General features: G+C 31.6%; 1 protein-coding gene across 2 annotated transcripts in view; it reads right to left on the bottom strand.

The window, feature by feature from the left end:
• Positions 1-24531, bottom strand: part of LOC145287850 (coiled-coil domain-containing protein 39-like) — a 2493216-nt gene that overhangs the window by 1859336 nt on the left and 609349 nt on the right. For both annotated transcript variants that reach the window (XM_080135726.1, XM_080135725.1), the window contains exon 9: positions 5859-6096. In XM_080135726.1, the coding sequence (XP_079991852.1) occupies positions 5859-6096 (238 nt within the window). The remainder of the gene's footprint in view (positions 1-5858; positions 6097-24531) is intronic.

Genomic DNA, 24531 nt, shown 5'->3' with positions numbered 1-24531 from the left:
GATATTTGCTTCGTTAACATGTATCAATAAATAAACGGCGATAAATAAATGGATTGTTTAGTAGTTCTCTCCCATTGCAAGAACTTAGACACCAGGGTCGGAAAGTAGGACTGAGAAGTCAGCGCCCCGCCCCCGAAGAGGGGCACTCTGACCTGCAAAAAGTGGCTGGGCAACACCATCGGCATTCCCCAGAGACGGCGCCTCAGGCTATGAGCAATAAACTAACCCCTTCTAAAAAAGGGAATGCAAAGCTTGGGAGGGTGTACCTCCTAGAACTGCGCAGAACTAAACTCCCGATGCAAAATCAACAGGGACCAGATCATTACAGGAATGGTCTAATATCAGCTGATTTTAGGGGCCCAAAATAAAAATCCTTATGAATAATGAAACATTAAGATAACAAAATATATTTTACGAGCTGTATCAACTTTACGTAGGCCAAGAGTCTTGGCTTTCATTTCCGTTTTGCTAACTTGCCATTTCTCTTATGTTTCAAACAAATATTGAACTATTTTCCTTACCATACCTTTTCTTCTAATTTCCAATTATACAATTGTTTCTATCAGATGCTAGGAGAGGGGGAAATCATTTTGAATGGCTTATTTTTAAGGATCCGTGGAGCCTTACTATTTATCTCGAAATATGAAGATTCCATTTGCGTTTTCTTTCATATAACAATTTATATAACGATTTATATAACAATTCTTTCATATAACAATTTATAATAAAAGTATCAGTCATGACAAAGCAAGGATAAGATAGGTTATCTTTACTTGTTATCTTACAAATGTTAAGCCATTCTAAGTCTTCATTATTATCTATTGATTTATTTTCTCATCTTCACCTCAAAAAGGCATATTGCCACATGAAACGTAAAGGAACACTATTTGAGATCGTGTCTAACAAGGGATTGTGAGGAGTTGAGCAGTGAAATGTTCATTCACATTACATTTAAATTTCTGCAGTTTAATACAGCCAGAAGCTTGGCCGATAGTGTGGAACCTGTTAGATTGGAGACTCTTTTCAATCTTGTTTAAGAGCAAGACTAGTGGTAGATGCATCAGCCTAGATGTAGCAACAATACTCAATGCATGAGCGAATTATAGCTTTGTAAAGATATAGATTACTCTCTAGTGTGATTAATTTTCTAGCACGGTAAAGAGACTCCACCTTCTTCACAGCATTCTTGGCAATGTCATTAATGGATTTGTTCCAATTCATGTTGCCTGTAAATGTTAGATCGAGGTGTTTGAATGATGAGCTCTCAAATGTTATCATGGCAACGGTGGTTGAGAAGGTTTTTGTAGTTGTTAAAAGATTCTCATCAATATATACACAGACAAAAAAGAGATAGGCATCCTTTTTATCATCAACAATCAAGACTACTGTCAGATGGTCATGATAGGACGATAATATTGATTGTTTTCCACTCTTTGATGAATTAGACAATTACTCAGTAAACAGTGGAAAGTAGAATCCCACAATTTGATGCTGATTAAATCAATCTTCAGCTCAACCTATGATGTGGCTTGTTTGAAATTTTAAGAATTCTAATGCTTTATTGGCTTATAGAGTGATTTATAACAAAAATTTATTGACATTGAATTTAAAGATGACAAAGTTATAATCAGCAGGGAAGCAGTTTCGCGATTATGTGTATCATATGCTTGAAGCCCTTACAAAGAAGCTTTGTCCATGACACTGGCACTAGACATCTGGATGGAAAAGGGAAAGGAAAGTCTTTGTCCATTGTGGTAGAAAGAAGAGTCAAAATACAACAATGGAGAAGTTAAAACTTGAAAATAAATTCCTTATGGAAAACACATATAAAGCTAATAATTTCTAAGTATTAAAATATCTTCTCAAAATTAACCTCACTCTGTAATGACTAATTCTTGACAATGTTATGCATAAAATTTTAATCAGAATTATTTGAAAAGTAAGTTGATAGTATTGCTGTTGTCCTGTACAATGTATTTTTTTTTTAAATACAATTCTTTTAAAGTCGTCGCAGCGAAGTCCTCTGCAACGGTTACTTTTTAGAAGCTTTTTACAAGTTTTTCCATTAGCATATTTTTCTCATCAGCATGAATAATCAAGATGAAAAAAATATTACAGCAATTCATTGATAATTAGAAAGCCTGCAAGACTTTTGAATAAATTATTACAGCTATAAATATGAATACAGTACGATCAACAGGAAATATTCATTACTCTGCGCTTCTATAATTCATCAAATACATTTTTGCTAATTAAAGCTATTTTTTGCTTTTATGTTATAGATGCGTCCAAGCATTTATATAGGTGGCTGTATTGTCAGTAGGTTTGTCACACGCGAGTTGCATAGAAGCTTTTAAGTTGTTTTGCCACGTTAAATGCACAGATTGAAAGTATGCATCTTATTGTAAAGGAGTTTACACTCATCCAGAAGATACTGTGTTCATTATTTGCCACACGTAGGTTTTAAATAAAACTTTCATTGATCTATCATGCTTAAGTTTTAACAAGCATTTTTTTTGTACGTACAGGTTTAAAATTTAATTAACCTTTTCAGATTTTGTTTGCACGTTTTGTTTTACAGCATATCAATCTTTTGGGGGTTTATTTAGTGATGCATTCAGTCATTTTTGTAAAAGTTTTTAGCTTCAAGTTTTTTTTTATTTTTAAGTATGTATTCATGGTGTTTGGTTTGGTTGTTTTGTAAAGAAAAATTGTTTTAGTTTTCGAATTTGCAGAACATGGTTTGGTTGTTTTGCAAAGGAAAAGGAAAAAGTCATTTCAATGTTTGATGCGTTTTTACATCTTTAGATCCATATATTTCTATAAGGTAGACAATCTTCTGGACTTTGAAGTTTTAATACCTACTTCAGGATATAGTAACCACGAAGAATAAAACACTTCTACCTGGTCATGGTTTATGAAACGAGAATAATAAATCCCTGTTGATATTATGCTTCAGTTTTAAATAGAACATTCATTGCTACATGTGTGTATATTATTAGGTGAGTGCAACTTACAACTATTTTCTTAGCATCTAAACAAATAATTTCCTTGATAGATTAAAAAACATTTGAAATAAATCCATTTAACAGGCAACATAAAAAAGCCAATTATTCTATTTTCTGTATGCAAGTAAGTTGCATATTTTAAAGATTGTTGCAATGCTGGATTAGCTCTCTGTATTTTGCACGTGATATTAGGTTCTTGTTCTTACTGATGATCCCTGGCTGTCTCTTCTGATGGATTCCATTTTTACTTTACATCAAGCACAGGATTTTGACAATTTCTTGAATTTTCCTATCTATCCATTAACATGGTTACACTGCTTTTGCAGGCTGATAGTATTATGATATCATCATTTTATAAAAATTGATGGCTTTGGGAATTCTTTTTGAGTGCTTCTATCTTAGCACATCTTCTTGAACCTATAATTTATTTAAGGCTGCCTCTTGAATTGGAACTAAGTATGAAATCCGTTTTTATAAATAAATTGTAGATATGTAATTATTATATTACAAAAACAAAAAAAAAAAAACAAATGAAAATTGGCGAGTCAGAAATAAAATTTGATTAGTTCGCTTAAATTCTATTTTGTTCTGACTTTGAAAATCTGACAAGATAAATTTATATGCTCAATGTATATAGTAATAAGTAATGAAACAACTCATCTTTTCAACTTTGGAGTTTCAAACTGCTAACATTTATACTATAATTGTTCACACGGACCTTTAGTGTAACAGTTAAAGGTGATGATTAATAATTAGTTATAGCTGATAATCTTCTGGACTTTGAAGTTTTAATGTCTACTTCAGGATATAGTAACTATGAGGAATAAAATAACACTTCTACCTGGTCATGGTTGATGAAACGAGAACAATAAATCCCTATGGATTAAACAGAAAGTTAGGTTTGAAATTTCGTATAGATTATCGAGTTTTTCATGAAGATTCTCAAGATTCAAATTATGTACTTAAATAAGTTCAGAGGTTACATCATCTAAGACATTGTGAAAATAACAAGCAAGACGAGAATAATAGATCGGATAATTCAAATGATACAAAAGAAGCGTTGTTTTCTCAAATCAAAAAGATAGTATTAAAAAAATAAATAGACGAATACATTAAATTTAAAAAAGAAACCAACCAAGCAGCTTTTCAAATCATTTTATTTCAAATCTATGGAATTATTTTTGAGGATCTCTCTTGTTTTTTGAGGATTTAAAACACATTCAGAATATACGTTTTAAAAATTGTTTTTAAAGGAAAGAACGAGTTCTAACATCCTTCCATAGAAAAATAAAATGAAATCATTAAACCAAGTTGAACTTTTGTACTTAAAAGAATTAACTTTTTTCTTGGGGGGGGGGTGACATCTATACAACTTAAAACTGTAAACAGTCATTCAAACTGTCTAGTTAATAAATTTGATTTCCCCATAGATTTGATCTGAGTTTTTACACTCAACATTTTTTCATGTATAAATGTATGTTTTTCCATATATTATTTTATGACAATCTCTAAGAATGATAGTGTATAGCTGATGAGGTTTTAAATGCATTTGAGAATAAAAATAATGCACAGATAGTTGATTAGTTTGTCAATAGAGTCAAAAACAGTAAACAAAATAAGTTATTTTATGATGAAAAGCTGTTTGCTATGAAGTCTTGATGAAAATATTATTTTTATTAATGAATATTACATATAACTTGTATGGTCGATAGAATATGCGAAATGAAATCATAAAGATTTTATTATAGAATAAAAATCAAGACAGCCACCAAAACTTGTATGCCAGTTATGAGAGATGAAAAACTGGTCCAAGAATATAAACATAGGTGGTAAATTTTGTTCACAAGCGTGTGATGGAGCTCTCTCTGGACTATGTTCATGAATAAAAATAGAAAAAATATTTATCTAATACCATCTACAAATTACAGACAACTAATCCAGTATTACAGCAAGCTACAACATCTATATGGCTTTTTTAAGAATCACAAAGATGGTATTTCATCAAGGTCCATTGTCAGTACGCAAAGTTCAGTATGCCATACTCAACATCCATATGCAACAATGATAACATATGATAGTGTTTATGATAAACGGATGACATTTTATAAAAAGCTTATTTCATAATTTTATAATTCATAACTATTATTTTTAATTGATCTTTCATTTTGTGATTTTTTTTTTGTGTTTAAAAAGTTCAATTGCTTAAAACAAATTTTAAAGTTAGTCAGGTTTTATTTTACAATGTTGCTATAGTACTGAGCTTTGAGTTAAAAGCCTTTCTAGTCAAATAACTGTTTTTCACGTTTTTATTTCCTAATAAATAGAGCATTACTTTTTGAATAAAATTTGTTTTTCGTGTAAGCATTATTTATAAAAATTACTTATTTGATATGACCTTGGTGCAGTTGTAAATTCATGTTTTACTTTTTTTAAGGAATACAAAGACACCATATTATTAATTTTTAACAAAAATTCAAGTTCCAAATTATAGTCTGTCAGCGAGTTTAAAGGTTTCGAAATCACTTTTGTATTTCGAAAGGTCACAATAATATATACACAATGAACCATTTTGATAGCTTAATAATGGATTTAAAAAATGGCTGACGATTACTTATATTGTAACCTTTGAAATATCAAAGTAATTTTGAGAATTTTGTGATGAATAGTAAGTGTTGTTTGAATTGAATTAAAGTTCAAATGGCTAGTGTAAAGTAGTATGGTTTCATTCATGCTTATAAACCAAATAAAAAAATATGTTTAAAAGCATCTGTTGTATTAATGTTTACATGGCGAGTGCCGTAGTATTAGAGAAGAGACCAACTCCTTCATGAAAAGAAAAAAATAAATTACCTTGACAGTGGCTTCCAAAGACTTCAACTCATTCTGCAATGCCACCAATCCCTTTTCCTTTTGATATTTCAAGGATCGCAATTCTTGAAGTTCATGGTTCAGATTTTGTTGATCTTTTTCCTCGGCTTTCAACATTTTCTCAAGCTGATCAGCATTTTCTTTAGCTGACATTGTGCATTCACACACAACCTGCAATTTTTCAACAAGTTCTGCATTCTGCTCAATGATAGTTGCATGTCTACAAAGAAAGGTGAAAGAAATTAAAAGGAATAAATTAAACAGTTAAAAGACTGATGAACACTGATAATAGCGTTGTCAATTGCATCATTCATAAAGATACAATTATTGTAAATGATATAGTGGCACGTTTATCACAAAATCAATGTCTTATTTACAAAGAATACGGATACTTAAGTCAGCTGCTGCTGATTGATGCCAGCATTCAATTATTTATGTGAATGTTTCTATTTACTTGCCTCCCCATGAAGGCAGAGTAAGATACAATGTTGGAAAAATTTAGTTTTCCAATCTAGATTGGGGAAAAAAATTGACAGTCTAGAAACATTTATCTTTCACCAACAGAGGACAGAAAAGATGAAGTGTTATATATGAACAGATGCTACACTTTGCACCAAACCAAAAGACCAAGAATGTTACAAGAAATGAATGATTATTTATATAGAGAGATATTGACACGGTAACATATTATATTCGATGTAATTCTATTTAAATAATTTCTCTTCAGACTATTGTCCCTTAAGATTGTTGATTATTTGTAAATACTGATGTTTCTTATGTACTTCAATTGCATGAAATAATGATGTTTTTTACCTTTATTTTTAATATATCGTATGACAGAAGCAATCAAAGTAGACAATAGTCAATAATAATAATATTTAAATATGAGGAAACATCACAGTAAATTACCAACACACCCGAAGAAAGCCAAATAGTACTTGGTGGAAATGTAAAACAAATAGAATTATTGGCATTGGTAAGAACAATATTCCTTGTAATAAGATAGTTTATTGATTAAATGCTGAATATTTAATTAAATTTCTCTGAATTTTAGTGTCCATAAAAAACGGTCTCCTAACAAGGAATCACGAATATAGAATTTTTTCTCTTTTTTTTTTAAGTGGGGGATTGAACGCTGACAGTATGTGTTAGATAATATTTATTTGCTTTTAAATAAGATACGTTCCTCTTTAAGTTTAATCAAATAGTTTCCTTGGCTTCGAATTCGTATAAGTTTGTGCATTTCGGCATTTTTGCTAAAACTGAGTCAATTAGATATATCGTTGATACAAGTAAGACCATGAAAATATGCAAATCCATTTTAGAATTTCATTTAACACCAAATATAGTTTGTACACATATGAATGAATTAGAGATCATAAAGAAGACCCATAGGATTTTATTCCAACATTTTCTAAAAAGAGGCAAAATAATTCAAAATTTATAAACCAGTACCAATAAGAAAAAATAAAGACAAAACAGTAAATTAGAAAAAGAAGTTAATGAATAAAAATTTAGGGTACAATAAACTCTTAAGCTTGCCTAGAGTAATTGGTGTGAAGAAGTAAAACACCAATCTTTCTCTGCTTAACCCAACATCGTTCACAACCAGATATCGCCTTGCCTCTCAGTTTAAGCAACATATATGGTAGTAGATTGTACAATCCTTGCTTCATTATAAACTACTTATCATGCGGAGACTCTTTTAGACGGTATTTGACTTTCGAGACAGGAATTCTGCCAATACATTATAAAATCAATTATCGTTTTTCTACTTCCGCTTACTTCCGTATAAAGTATTGAAATAATCGGCACAGAAAATATTAAATCCAATAAATAATTTAAAATTAATGACTAATTAGTATAATGATAGCAGCAGGGAGACTCGACGTTGTCCAGGATTGAATGAGGGTCAACAAATGTTCTACCCTGCTATGCTTTTGTCATCAAAATTGGTGAAATCGCCCATTTTTTATCAAATTAAATGCCTGCTCTAGTTAGGGACCCCCTACAGTGTACCGTGTTGGAGCTTCACATGCATCCCTGCAGTAACTTGGTCCACAATACATTGTAGTCTACATTGCACTATAGAGAATCTACTGTTGATTTTATAAAAATTATATGTAAATAATGGCTTCACTTAAGGTTAAAATACAAAAGTCAAGTATCATGGTTCGACTGTGCTCTAAACAGAAACATTCATTTCGAACACGCCTCTCTCTTATCAAAGAATCAGCTGTTGATTTTATGAAATTATTTTTACATAATCACTTGAATTAAAGTTAAACATATAAAAGTCAATTGTGCTTTAGAAAGAAGCGTCCATTTTGAATGCACCTCTGTCTTATAAAGAATCAATAGTTAATTTTGCTTGTGTTATGATAAAACTTTTCAAATGAACTTGTGATGTTAGGTTGTATAAAAGTGTTAACTTTGGTCAAAATCAAACTTCCTTTTTAACTGGATTTTTTCGATTATAAGTTTTCGATACTTATTGACCACGTTCTGACACAAAACCTATGTAAGAACACTCCCAGGCACATCAAATACCTTCGTGTGAATTTTAAAAAACATCGTCCCAGCTGTTTCCGAGTCCATAAGGAACGAACTCACACGCATGAAGTTCCTTTTATATAATAATAGAGATTAATAACGTAATAAATGTTAAAATATTCAAAGCTTTCATATAATATTGGAAGCTTTTATTTCTTTTATTTTAAACGTTCAGGTTTATGCAACATGGTTATATTTTCTCAGAACTTCTTTTTCTGTGCAGAAGCAGTCAAAACCAAACAGTGTACAGAAAATATTAAGCCGCATAATCCTAGAGAAGAAAAACATTTTCTGGTTAAATTTATATTCAGGATCTTGAGTTTCTCAAAATTGGCATGCAAGGCTCATAGTTCACTACATTGGCTAAAGGTGTACAGAACCCTCAACCAGTGTTTTTCCAGAAAGGAAAAATTTAACATAATATCAATATACAAAGCTGGGCTCATATTACAGATAAATGTCTAGAAAAAAAGAAAATGCTCTCATTCTACTAGTATTTTTCCACAAGTCACAAACACCATTAAAGTATGGATACAAATAACAGGATAATCCAAACACTAACTGCGAAATATGACTTGGGAGTAAATTTTAATAGCAAATTAAAACCTCATAATTATAGTTTATCATCTCAAATCCAAATTAAATAATTGATTAGATGATTAGAAATTTCATGGGCAGAAAATGCCGAAATATCTAAGACCCCAATAAAACCTCATATAAAATATGTACTCAATCCTCACTACGAATAGATGAAGATAAAGGATTGACATATACTTTTAAAATTTAAAAATGTACATAGACATTTTATGAGAATGGTTAATGAATCTTAATTATAATCGATTGAAATCCTTATGTTTTACTGCTTGACTAAAGAATCATGAATGATTTGACATTTTCAAAATAATTTAGGGGATTTTATTGTAACATTGAAGGGTAAATAATAAATAAGACAAAACACTGTTATATTTACAAGAGTGTATATATGTAATGAAGTACAGAAGAGTATGTTATAGAAAGACTCCATTCAGACTACGTTGTAAACTCCTCTATGCATAGTGTCTAGAAGAGCCTATATAGTCATGAAATAGAGTAGATCACTACCACAGCAGAAAAGATTCCTAAATATGGAACATATCTCTCCTCATACTAGTAATTTATTGACAAGTATTTTTTTTAATTTTCCACACAATAAGATATTTTTAAATAATGTATTATGTATTTTTAACAAACTGTCTAATTAGGTTCAAAATAGTACTAATGTAAATCATTTTAAGAATAAACTTAATTCAAAAATAGAGGTAAATATTTTATTTAGATTTTGGATCTATCTAATCAAGAATTATATTTGTAAATTCATATTATATATCTTGTGGCAAATTTCTTTCATTTAAAGTTAAAATAATGGAGTTATCAATATAACAACAAGAGATCCATAAAAAGTATAATAAAAAGAAACACTATTTTTTAGTCATTTACGTTTGTTCATTGTATGGGATTTGTTATGGACTATTCCTTACTACACAATAATGAAACGAGTTCTCACAAATCAGAAATAACCGTTTCAAAGAGACTGAACCATTATAAAATAGACTTATGGGTAAGCCTATTCTATGAATAGTGGTAACCAAAGAAGGTATGATTCCATACCCTCCACCAAAGCTCTCAAATTGCATCATCATCATCAAATACAGTTTCATCTCATATCCAGTAATTGATTTTAAGCCACCTATGCAAATTCAAAAAGTTGCAATCATAGATTTTTATTTCTTAATTATGTTGAACTTATAGTATTAAAAAGCAAGTAATAAAACTCTGTTGCAAACAAGTGTTTTGAGCAAAGATTTTATGAAAACCTACTAAGCTTAATCTTGTAATATTTAATCAAAGCTTGAAATATAAACACATTTATTTGACACAACTATACAAATTAAGTGTTTTTAAGTTTATTTAGAGAGTACACTACATTTTAGTATTCATATAGTCTATTATGCTCTCTGTGTTATAACATATGCAATGTTGAGATGTGTTAATCTCAAAAGTAATTAAACGTTAAAAAAGACACTTCTCACAAAAGTGATCTTTTAAAGATTTGATATGATAAATAAAAAATTAGAACAGCCATTAAAATGAGGAACTGGATGATATCAGAATTGATATCGGTTTTCTTCTAGTAATGCAGAGTATTAGAAGAATGTACGAGCGTTCTTGGGTTCGTAGATGTACAGCAGTTGAGGCAGCAGGGAAAAGCTAGGTAAAGGAAAACACTGAAGGAAGTGATAAAGATAGACTTGACAGAATAAAAGATAAGTAAAAACCTGCCCAGAGATATGTTAGCATGGAAGTCAATTTCTAAAAGCCGTCCAACGTATGCCAGTATGTGAAACGGATGTTAAACAGAATCTGATGATGAACGTGATAAATCCAACTACTTCAAATTAAGAAATAAAACTTTAAAAAGACGAAAATATGAAATTGAGAATTGGATTCTAAAAGCTTATTTTAATTGAAAGCATTATGATTAATATGATGTATTTTATTAGTTTGGGAGATGTTTAATAAGATTTTACAGTTGTATTATCAAAAGATTGAGTTAGATTGATGTAATGAATGAAATTTTCCCAATGAAGATTAATACTATTTTAAGAAAGTATCAGGATTAATTTAATATTTTCATTATATTTTTAAATTAGATTTTTCATTCAACATCTTAAGTGATACATTATCATTAGTATGAGCAAAAATATACAACTAGAGGGACGAACAAATATTACAACGCTATCCTATAGGGAAAGAGGCAATGCTTGGGAGTATGGTATTATGACAACAGAACATGTTACACTACCTCCTCTTAGATTGCATATTGAAAGATAATACATTGATCCAAAATAGTAAACTGAATTGAGCATTACAAGATAGATATTAATAGTATAGTTTCAAATTCAGACAAATACCAAATCTCCGGTAGTAATAGATCAAAGTCTTGTATAACAATATTAACATCTTGCAAATATATATATGAATTTTCATCTATTTCTGAAATACCTTTTGTGCCTATATGCTAGAATTAATTAACAGTTCCTTTGAATAGTATAAGAGTTTCTTTTTCCATAAATATGAATTGATTCTCATATTGTTATTGCAGGAAAGTGTTTTCTGGTCTTTTTAGTATATCTTGCAGCAAATCTTGAATTCGTTTTTGTTGTAATAGAATGGCCTATACCCTCTTTTTCCTGTATGAACTTACTATACATAGATTGAGCAGGGGATTGACTTGCGTCTTGCTTCTGACATTAGTAATATTTTCTTAATGTTTGTTCCTCCATTAGTGTACTTTCGGTTGCAATAAACATTTCTTATACCGACAAGTTAATTATTCCTTACACTCAATAACAACCTTGTCTACTGTAACCTTTATCAAGTATATAACATTTTTTTTTTTTTTAGATATTGTCTTCGACATATATTTGATCTCCAACTTATATAATTACATTTTTCTAATCTAAGAGCCCTCAGTCTTTGGGGGATATGTACCAATTTCTTGGTGTCCTTTTTTCATCAACTTTATAGCTGGAACTTCTGCCAAATAAATTAAGTCAATCTAAAAAAAATTTCCATATCAGCACTGGTATAACTTGTTTAGTAGACAAATATCTATTATGTTGCTTTGCAGTTGACAACAATGACAGCACACGATTCATAATATACACACAGACAAAGTACATTAGATGACAAAAAAAGACTTATTTTGTACAGTAATAAATTAACTTTACTCTAATCCATGAACTATGTTGACTTGATTTCTCATTAGACATAATGATGCGATAAGGATCACATAAAATTAAAGCACCGATAATGTTCATCAGATTCAAATCATTTCAAATCTGATTCGCCATGTTGGAAATTTATTGTATTAAATGATGTTTTTTCGCCTCATTTTCGTTTTCAGCTCGATCTTCTTAAGAATTAATTCAACAAACTTTCAAATAAAATATTTTCAGTCAATCGATGCCAAATGAAATCCTTAGCATAGTAATTTTAAAATAGCCAGAATTACTGGCAAGGAGAAAAGTAATTGTTCTATTTAAAATTGACTTAAAATTACATCTACCTTTGACCAAATTTCACACAAATCTTCCTATATATATTGATGTAATGAAATAACTTAACATCCCTTCATAGATGAAATGAACTATAGATATATTGACTCTCTCACGTGACTGAGAGAGAAGGAAAAAAGACAGGAAGAGAATGAGAGGTCAAGTAAGTTTTATTTCACATGTATTCCCTTGTAAATAAACCCCTTTGTCTTTCACCCATAACCCCGTGTTTCTTGCTATATACTTATTTAAAGTAAGGATATAACAAATGGCGACAGGATTCGAATTCACAAAAACGAAACTTTAAGCCAAAAACGTATTGGAAAACGAAGAGAAAAAATACTGCACAGAAAAATTCAACTACTAAAAAAAAAAAAGCTACAGCGCACACAAAAAGTAAGTTATATTTTTTTAAATTCAATCTGTTACGATCCTACAAAAAAAAAGAGAAATTGACATTTTACGAAGCATTGAAAAGAACAATTTTTGAAAGTTGTCCATTTCAAATTTCTTTTGTTTTATAAGAAGTAAAAAATATGGCAGAAAAGAGCACTTGCATGCTGTTGGTTCAGTGTCAATTTCGTGTGTGTTGCAAAAACCTTGTCTACAAAAGAATGTTTTTTTTTGTGGTTTAAAAAAACTATTCAGTGAATTTATTTAATATTTTGTGCTAGTACTGTTAACCTTTTGTTTTATTACTGTGTTTAAAAAAATTCTTTAACAAGGAACAATTAGCCGAGTTTACAAAAACGATACAATTAGCACTGGCAACTCAAAGTCAAATGAAATTTTTACAAAAAGAACAGTTAAAACAAAATGAAGTATTAAAAACAATATTAATGAAACAAGAAGAAAAAAAAGATTGTCGGTTCACTCCAGAAGGAATTGCAAATTAGCTGACAGAATTTCTATATAGACCAACTAATGGCTTAACGTTTCCAGCATATTATTGTAGATATGAAAGTATTATTTTCAAATGATGTCAGGCCTGGTTGGATGAAGAAAAATTATTTTACTGTTGCAAAAACTGGGTTCTCATGAAAATACCAAGTATACCAATTTTATACTCCCAAGGAAACCCAAAGATATTTGTTTTAAAGAGACTATAGAAATTTTATTGAACATTTTCAGGGAACGGAATAGCTTATTTTATACTCGTTATAGGTGTTTAAATATTTTGAAACAAGACGATGAAGACTTTATCACCTATGCTGGGAGAGTAAAGGCCCAATGCGAGTTATTTAAGTTGAAAAACCTAAAAGAGGACATGGTTAAATGCTTGATATTTGTACAAGGGTTAACATCCTCGAAGGATAAAGAGATTCGTTCCAGGATATTATCCATTATAAACCAAGACATAGAAATAACCTTACAGAAAGTTACTGAGGAATGCCAGAAACTGTTAAATTTAAAACAGGATAATATTAGTATCGAAGAGAAAAATGTTGACAAAATACAAAGGGTAAAGCAAGGTGACCACTATGTAAAAAAATACTGTAAGACGTGTGGAGGAAAGAATCACTTCACAAAAGAGTGCTACTTCAAAAGCAAAATATGCTATATGTGCAGGCGTAACAGTATGAAAAAAGGAGAAATACTGTAAGTCTGAAATAAAGACCATTGATTCTAAAAAAGAGTCCATGTATGGTAAAAAAAGAAATATATTGAAGTTAGATTGAATGGCCGGAAAGTAAACTGTCTTTTGGATACTGAAGGTGACATATCCTTAATTGATGAAACGACATGGAAGAAAATTGGTTCTCCAAAGCTGAAAAACACAAAGAAAATTGACAGAGGAATGTCTGGAAATAGATTAAAATTTAAGGATGAATTTTATACTAATGTGACCCTGAATGAAAAGACTTTAAAAACTAAAATGTATGTGATACCTGGAAAAAATTCTAATCTATTCATTATAGATTTGATGATTTTCAATTTATGGGAGAGACCAATAAATTCATTTTGCAAAAGAGTAAATTTGATAGGATTTGAAAGTTCCAAACTGCCAGGAAGATTTGTTGGGGATTTGAAGAAGGATTTTAAAAATGTATTTTCTGAAGGTCTGGGTTGCTGCACTAAAACGGAAGTGAAATTTGAACTGAAAGATGACGCGAAACCGGTGTTTAAACCCAAAAGGAAGGTTCCATATTTGGCATTAAAAACAATCGAGAAAGAATTAAATAGACTCAAAGAAATTGGAGTAATAAAAAAGTGGACTACTCTAAATGGGCATCACCCACAGTTTATGTGAAAAACAAAAATAAAAAAATCAGGGTATGTAGAGATTTTTCGATGGGACTTAATGATTCTTTAAAGGATCATAACTATCCACTCCCTATCCCTGAGGAAATATTTTCTAAGTTAAATGGAGGAAAAATTTTCCCAAAAATTGACCTGTCAGAAGTATATTTGTAGGTCAAAGTCCACGAAAATTGTTCTAAATACCTGACAATGAATACTCATAAAGGATTATTTTCCCTAAAACGATTGCTGTTTGGGTTGAAAGTAGCACCAAATTTATTCCAACAAATTATGGATGCCATGCTAGCAGGCTTGGATCTTGCAATGGCTTATTTAGAGGACATTTTGATAAGAAGCAAAAATGTTGAACATAAAAACCATATTCGGAAAGTATTCAAGGAAATAGAAGACTACAGATTTAAAGTGGCTCTCGAAAAATGTAATCTTGGTATGGACAAGATTGAATATTTGGGACAAATAATTGATTGGAAAGGTAGAAGACCTAACTCAAATAGGACAGAAGCAATTAGAGACATGCCTAGACCAGACAATGTAATGAAGTTACAGTCATTCTTGGGTCTAGCAAACTACTATAACTTTTATATCCCAAATATGCACAAACTCGTCGCCAAAACCAACAAAATCTAGACCAGAAGTTCTCAACAAGGGGTAAATTTACCCCTAGGGGTAAAAAATTATATAGTCAGACATAAATAATTGAGGCACCTGATAATTTAAAAATATTTTTTTTTCAGATTGTATCATGCCTGAGAGTTGTAATAGAAATTCATAATTTTAAATTTAGAAAAAGTTTGATTTTCTTTATTTTTCTTATACAAATATATAATAAAACTATTCTTATACATTAAATAAATTATTAAAGAAGAATAAAAAAATGGCTCTGGACAAAAGAATGTGAGGAAGCATTCCAAAAAATTAAAAGATGTTTGTTATCTGATCTAGCGGTAGCACATTACGATCTGAAAAGGGATTTAATTAGGAAATCGGAAAACACAAATGGTGAGGAGAAGTGAAAGGAAAATGAAAAGGACCGAATTTTTTAGACAAAGTCCAAAAAGTAAAAAATGGTAGAAGCAAAATTCTATGGAAGAATTTAGCTTGGGAGGAAGGTGATGTAATGAAATAACCTAACATCCCTTCATAGATGAAATGAACTATAGATATATTGACCCTCTCACGTCTTTGACCCATAACCCCGTGTTTCTGGCTGTATTCTTATTTGAAGTAAGGATATAACATTATCTATATATTAATTTGCTTGTACGTACGGTGTCACGTCATCATCATCGCAAACATTAATTAATGAAACACGTCATCATCATCGCAAACATAAATTAATGTGAATTATCTCCCTTTATTGTTCAATCTTTATCAGTTTAAATATAGTATAGTATTTTACTTACATTTTTAACGATGTCTTCTGGAACGCTTATTTTTTTTTGTAAACAATAGTTTTTATTTATCTCAACGATAAGAATGCAACATGTATAACCATTCCAAGTCAGATTGTACCTCTGAGTGTTGGTAATTAACTAGTAAATCCACACTCCTCAAAACCCAAAATTGAGATTTCATCAGTGAAGAAAATTTTATATCTTATCCAGGAAGGTTGTGGTGGTGAGTAGTTTATACAGTCAAGAAATAGAATACCCAAGAAAAATAAAACTTAGAATGTGCAAGGAAAAATGGATTTCAAAGTGGTGTGAGGGCTAACACCTGTTCTAAAAATGCCTGAAGCAGTTTAGTCTCATACCCATGATAGATTCTATTTCACTCATAGATGAGATCATAACAGGTTAGAATAGACTCGAGAGCAACGGTAACTAAATAGTACCTCTACCAAGCTCATAAACTTGCCGTCTCCACTACACACCCTTTAAAGGTATACCTAGAATCAAAACAGTTTAAACTTGGTATGTAAAGCTATAACATTAAAAGCAAGGAATATAATTTTTCACATTATAGTCGTAATCTTCCAGCTTATAGAAACCACATATATATCTCCAACATTGATTCACAGAGAACGAATATTAAAGCAAGGTACATTTTATTATTTCAGTAAGTCACTTTTTTAGAATTTGATATATGATTCATGGAGCTTTCTGTCTGGAATTTTCCAATGAAAACCTATTCACAGTTCATGTTTTCTTTGCATTGTTTATTTTGGTCTCTTCTAAGGAGAATTTTGCCAAGTGTAAAGTTTTCCTGTTAGCCGAGTTCTACTTATCAACCCAAACCGTGGCCCACGTCATATTGTCATGGTGATTTTTTCGATTTTTTTTTTTTTTTTGCCAATATTTGTTTGGTTGCAGCAGTTTCAACACTCAATAAATTTTCCTTTTCCTTTTTCTCTTATGGTTTAATGTAAGCTTAGAAAATGGTTGTAAATTCATTTTCTCCCATATCCTTGGGCAAGGTATAAATACATCTCTTCTCCCTTCAGCTATTCGTTAAATAGTAGGGTAAACTAGATCCTTCTTTTAAATGTAACTAGCAGAGCTACCTAGTATTTTCTGGCATCCGGGACAAGAAAATAGGAAGATTAAAGAAATATGTTTTACATATCACTTCTCAAAATTTATTTTTTTTTGAGTGCATCTCTCCCTTTGATTATTTCTGTCTCTAATTCATGCAGAGAGTTTGTAACTGCTTCAATAAAAAAAAAAATTAAAAAATAACCAGCAGCCGCAGTGTTATCTTTTGAACAACAACCAATAAAAACAAAAGTAATTTTTCTGAACCACCATCTCATGTCATACACTAATCTGATCACTGGTGACTCAAAATGAATGACTATCATAAATGTTTTCATACCATGAGCAGCTTGGAGTCATATGATATAAGAATAAGGTTTGAAAATGTATCTCTCTTAATAATAAATGTTGTATTCTATCAAATTAAAATACATAAGATTTGTTTGATATTATGCAGTAAATATTGAACTTAAATTTGCATTATTTAGTTATATTCTGAAATTCGTAATAGTACAACTCCAAGGATGACCTTTGGAATGCTATTCTGACTGCTGCCAAAAACATTTCATCAGATAAAATGGTAAGTTTGACATCTTCAATGGACCAAAGGCTTTTTGCCCTTGTCAAGATATATATATATATATATATATATATATATATATACATATATACATATATATATTAGTTTCAAGCGCACTTGATGCATATTTTATTTTATTCAAATTAAAACGTTTCTATTGAACTCTCATTCTTGACGTTATTCTCGTGTTACCTACGCACAGTTCAAACATTTCAAAATAAACTGCCAAATACAACACGCGGCTCTATACAAACAGACTTCTTGCTCCAAATTTACAACATGACAAGGAAGAAAAAGAAAAAAAAGAAACAAAACAACACACTGAAGATGGAGTCTACCTCTGAAATATATTTGTGATAAATTTCAAACAAGTAAAATATTTGTTTATTTTCCTAATATTTCGTTGTGATTTGTATTTTATATATCAACAAGTATATACACCAACAGTTTTTTTTAGCCCGATAGCTCATTTTTTCCAAGTATTGGGAGGCAAGTAAATAAAAACTGGGTTGAATCTTTGAACAGATTATTTTAACGTGCAGATGGTGTGGGGAAAGGACCACAATTTTTTTAGTGGAAAGGTTAAAGGCCTGTACACACATACCTACGGTTAAATAACATGGTCAATATTTAAATGGTGGAAATGGTCAAAATATGAATACATAACACTCTCTTTTCAGTTGTAACAAAAATAATAAACTAAATTAGATCTAAGTCTTGGTAGTGAAACTAAAACCTGTGCAATTCCTGCTTCATTATAAACTCATCATCATGCAGATACCATTACAGAGGCTATCCATTGTCTCTAAAGAGAGAGAATGAGCTTAGCAACAAAAAGTATATCATTTTAATGTTCATCAACTAATTGAATGAGATGCTAAATTTAACTTTGTGCTTAACGAACTTCACTAAAGAATGTCAAACAATTTACCAAAAACGTGTTCTAAAGGAATAAATGATGCATACAAAACATGTTAAAAATAAAATATGTGGTATTGCTCATTTGCAGTATTGCGTGTACATTATGGCTGACTGAGCTATGTTCAAAGTGTGATAATTATTTTAGAGACCATAAAGACAAACCATAAATTAAAATTTCATGAATGCTCCAATAACACGTTGCTGTCAGATCAGAACTATGCACAAATATATTCGCAATAAATAAATTGAACACAATGGAGAAGAAAATTCTTAATTTTACCTTGAAAAAGATTTTATTCTCGAAATATTAAAAATAATTATATACATCAATTAGATTTCAGTTGTATATTTAAAATTTGGGGGTTAAGGCTTACCTAACAAGTTTTTAGGTAGGCTTCCTCTACTATGTTAGAAAACTTTTCATATCTACCAATATCCTGTATCTCTATAAAGTCACCGTGTATGAAGTGATGTTACCATATCTGGGCTGGTGCACCAACAATTAGCCTCTCTCTCCTGAACAAGGTGCAAAAAAAAAAAAAAAATGTTTAACCTAATAGAATCAAGCTCCAGTCCTTGTCGTATCACATCAGTGTTACATACCGATGCTTGTTTTATAAGTACTTCTATGAAATATGCTCTAATGAATGTACTCCACTTGTACCTCCTCATCGAAAATACCTTCCACTAACTCGAATGACAGCAAAATTCCACCTCTTCAGTCTGAAAATTTCTAGATGATGGAAAAGTTCCTACTCTAATAGTTTCTTTGCTTGAAATGCTTGCTGTTTTCCTAACCACATCATAATGCAGAAATTCATATGTAAATTGAACAGTCTGCTTTGCAAATTAGCTCTTAGATTTTTTTCCTCCACCCCACTTAATCTGGTAACTATCAAAGTATCCCCTTAAACTTTAGTGCCAATATGCCTTCTTTGAGAGGAGGTGAAGGGTGAACAAAATAGACATATAATAATAGTAAAACATTACTTTTTAGTGGTACACTTTATCATAATATCTAATAAAACGAAAACTAATATTTTTTTTTATTTTCATAGATTCCTTTGCGATCATTAATTAGAAAATAAAAGTGGTGCAAAACTGTTCTGTTCAGGGAATTAATTTTACCTGTTCTGCGGCAGGTATTTTTCTAGTTTTATCATAAACGTCAAAATTGCTTTGCTCTGACTTTTATTTATTTATTTTGTTGACTGTTATGCTTCATAGTTGTTGTTGAATGACGTTTCAGCCAATTATTTCTCTGATCTTCGTCAGATGGTTCCAGGTGAGCATTGTCTGAAGATAGTGGTTTCACTCCTACCCAAAGTCGGCCAGACGACTAGTTGGCCAAAACGTGGTGAAACGACAACAACTATGGAAGGTAGTAATTACTGAGGATACAGTTTAGAGACTCAGCAATTCTATCCTGTTGTTAGCCACCTGATGAAGGCCAGAGGAATAATTGGTCGAAACGTTGTGAAACCACAACTATTAAATGAGGATAACAGTTCACAAAATAAATAAATATACAAAGTACTTATCTCAAATGATTCCAATAATAAAATAATTGCTGTGACTTATCTAACTTAAAAATTAATATCAATAATCAATGCTCTGCTACTTTCAAGCTTCACATGTTAAATAAAAAGAACAACCACAATTTGACAGGTTTTAGTTATTTGTTACATGATTGCAATTCTTAGGAGATAAATTCTTTAAATTTTATTAATTCTTCCATATTGACGTGATTACTTTTTTTTTTTTCAAAAATTACTGTTTACTAATGTAAAAAAATTTTTAAATATCACTTTCCTATAAAGAAGTATTAATCCCATAAAGAATGTGCGTTATTATATTTTTTATATTAAAAATATGTTGTTTTTTCTCAAGTTTAAACAAAACGTTTTAACTTTTTATTTTCTTTTTCACATTTAAACTTTCATTTCCATAATTAAGTTCATGGGATCAGAAAATGCTTAAAAAGAAGCCAACAAACAGCAAATTCTTGGCATAGCCATTAATGTAATCAGACAGAAACAATTATATAACCTTGACTTTACATTCCAGGAAAAGGTTATCATTATATTTTTTTTCGTTTTTCTTAATTATTTTTATGATTCTAAAAATGACACAGTGGTCAATTTTGATTTGTATGAAAGGACAAAAGATCAGAAAATTATCTACTTTTTCCAAACAAATAGAATTTATTTCAAATATTATTCAGATCTAATGAATTTTATCGACACTTTAGAATAAGAGAAATTAATGAACTGATGCTCATATCTTAACTGATTGTATATTTTTACACCAAAACTTTTATTTTATCACTTCACCTCCAATATTTACAAATTACATACACAGCAAAGTTTAAGATTCAAAACTGTTTATATACCTAAGAACAAAAGTAATCATTAACTAAATAAAATGTGCCAAACTAATCTTTCAAATTCCATGGTAGATACTCGGCTGAGCTCCGATCTCTTTTGTTTCTCCTATAAAACTTTCACAGCAACAACTCGTCTTCTACAACTGAAAAAAAAAAACTTTCCTTTCTTCTCCTGTATACCTAAACTCAAAAAGAGTTTCCATGGACAGAATTTATTATCAAAAACTTTCCATCAGTGGAATATGTTACCACAGGGCGACTTCCCTCCATGGAACACTATGGTCATGTGCAAGTCAAATTTAAGTAATCAAATTCTGTCCATTTTCTTTCATCATTTTTTAATCTTGTCACAGTAATGTTTTTTTTTTATTCAATTTTCACCCCAAACAAGGCTTTGAAGCAGGGGGCTACTATTAGGGACTTAATTAGCGGGGTCATTATGAAAAGAGATGAGTAGAAAGATGTTTGTTAACATTACACTTGAACTTCTGCATATCAGTACAGTTGGGAAAGCAGAATCCCGGAAGGGACTTCCAAAGACCCGCAGTTCTGGGGAAGAAACTATTGGAGTAAAAGGCTTTCTTGCACCTAGGGATCTCTACTGTAAAGGGATGAGACTTAGTAGCTTGTCGGGTTTGTCGGGGGTAGTTACGTCGGGGAGGTACAAGTGTTTACAGTTCGTCAGAGCATTCACCATTAAAGTATTTGTAGAACAGACAGAGGGATGCAACATCTCGTCGATGAGACAGAGGCTGAAGCCTAGATGACAGTTCAGAACCTATCAAGTTGGCGACACTCTTTTGAACCCTGTCCAGGAGCGAGAGACAAGCAGCAGATGCACCAGCCCAGATGTGACAACAGTACTCCATACATGGGCGAATGGTGGCCTTATAGAGGTGTAGGATACTGTCAAGCGTAAGTAGTTTTCTAGCACGGTAGAGGGAGCCAACCTTCCTTGCAGCAGCCTTGGCAATGCTCTCAATGTATCTATTCCAGTTCATATTCCCTGTAAACGTTAGGCCGAGGAGTTTAAAAGAAGTACTTTCAGGCAATGTGTTCTTGGCTATTGCTATTGGTGGTAGAGAAGGTTTCTTGTAGTTATTGAAGGAAACAAGCTTCGTCTTAGCAGCATTGAATGTGACCAACCATTTTTGCCCCCATTCCACTACAGATTGGAGGTCATCCTCTAGTGTTTCTGCCATTTCCTTGGATATGTGTTCATTTGTTTTCCCTTCATATCTGTTATAGAGAGTGGTGTCATCGGCAAATATGCCCATCACCGAAACAATTTTATCAGGGAGGTCATTTATGAATATCAGGAATAATAGAGGTCCAAGGATAGACCTCTGAGGTACTCCCGCATTTATGTCATATTGTTTAGATGTATGACCGTCGAGGACAACTTTGATTTTTCTATTACTTAAGAAGGATTTAATTACATTATGAATTCTTCCAGTGATTCCATATGATCTAATTTTCCTTAGAAGACCATCGTGCCATACCCTGTCAAAAGCCTTAGATATATCAAGGGCCACCGCTCTACCCTCCCCTGTTTTGTCCAATGAACGGTATATACGTTCAGAAACTACAGTTAAGATATCTGCTGTTGAACGGGCTTGCCTGAATCCATATTGTTTGTCAGTCAGGAGTTTAGCAGCTGTTAGGCGCTGGACTAGGGCTTGATTAACTAAGGACTCAAATATTTTGGCGAAACGCGGGAGGAGGCTAATAGGGCGATAATTTAGTGGGTCAGTTCTTTCACCAGAATTCTTGAAGACTGGTACCACAGAGGCGGTTTTCCAGCAGTCGGGAAAGCAAGATTCGTTAAGGCATTTATTGTAAAGTTTAGAGAGAACTGGAGCAACCTCAGCAGAGCATTTTTTTAATAGCACAGCTGGGATGAGATCTGGTCCACATGCTTATGAGGTGTCTAGGGTTTTTATAATAGCATATACCTGAGAAGGGGTGATTTTCAAATCGTCTAGTGTGGCGTCCGTTCGCAGAGGAAAATCAGGGAGTGAGTGGTGTACTCAGTTCAGTGTGGAGTTTGAGGCAAACTGACTGGCAAGCAGTCAGTAATGTAGCATTATATTAAGTTTAATGTCCATTTTAAATGGTGACACATGTTGGATGGCTTTTAGAAGTTTACTTCCAAATTAATATACCTCTGTACAGAAGTAGAGATTGAACTCTTGACAGTGCCAGTGCGATACTTGGGCAATGCACTGCCCCATATATATTTGTGTGTTCGATATACAAGCATGGCAAATGAAAAAGAAAGCAACAACTCGATTCAAAAGGACTATTGTTCACAAAGCTTATTGGGTTTGATATGAAACCATGTTCATGAGAACGTGTACAAAGAGAGTGTAAGCAGAATCATGTGTGTGTGTGTATGGATGCACTTGGTGTTTGCTACGAAACTGAGTTCATGAGAATTTGTTCAACAACGTCCGAGTATAAAGATGTGTGTATGTGTATATAAGTATAAAAAATTCTTACATACCAGAATAGTGTGATTGTGTATGAGCACACACGTTGGTGAAATGCTTATCAAAGCAACCTCCTAAACCAATATCTGAGGTGTGTCGCTATTAATGTGGGAAAAGAAAAAAAGAGACAGTGACGATTTGTGCATTTTATAATCACTGAATATTTACACCACCTAATAGAGATAATATAGAGGGGAGATAATTTAGGTTTGAAAACGTCCTCTAGTGGTAAGTCTGTAATTATGTTGACAAGGGGAAGTAATGTGACAAGGAATTTATCTCTTCTTCTCTCAAAGCCATTTTTAACAATTGCTCCCATGTTTTCCTGGCCTTTCCCTTTGAATTGCCACTTGGAGCTAAACTGTTTTACATCTAACTCTCATCCATTCTTTCAATATGGTAATACCATCGAAATCTCCTGATCTCCACACGTCTCCCTTTTCTGTCCAGATTTAATTTTCCCCTATAGTCATCAGATCTATACCTATGTTTAAAAATTGTATTATAGATTAATTATGTCATTTTTCTCCATACAATGCATGCCTTCAACTTTCCAAGCATCATCACATGGCATACACATGCTTCATAGACCCATGAAAATAACCATCTCAATCTGTATTCTTGAGTGGCTTTTGGTCTTGGTAACTTGTGACTCAGTATTAAAAAGTTCAGTGAAATACTAAATAACATAATGAACATAAGTTTGTTTTTTTATATTTTTATATGCAAATTTTAAAATTCTAACATGTTTGTCTTGATTACTGTGTTTCTCACCACAGAAAAACCTAAAAATCCACCTATGTCTTATCGTATGCAGGTAGATTTGCATAAAATGTCAAGTCTGAGTTTCATTCAACTTGCATGTATGACCTATCCTTTATAAAAAATGT

This window comes from Euprymna scolopes, chromosome 11, assembly GCF_053919585.1.
Source record: "Euprymna scolopes isolate OS-2025 chromosome 11, ASM5391958v1, whole genome shotgun sequence".
NCBI lineage: Eukaryota > Metazoa > Mollusca > Cephalopoda > Sepiida > Sepiolidae > Euprymna > Euprymna scolopes.
Note: the sequence above shows the minus strand (reverse complement) of the source record. Positions and strands in the feature narration are given on the sequence as shown.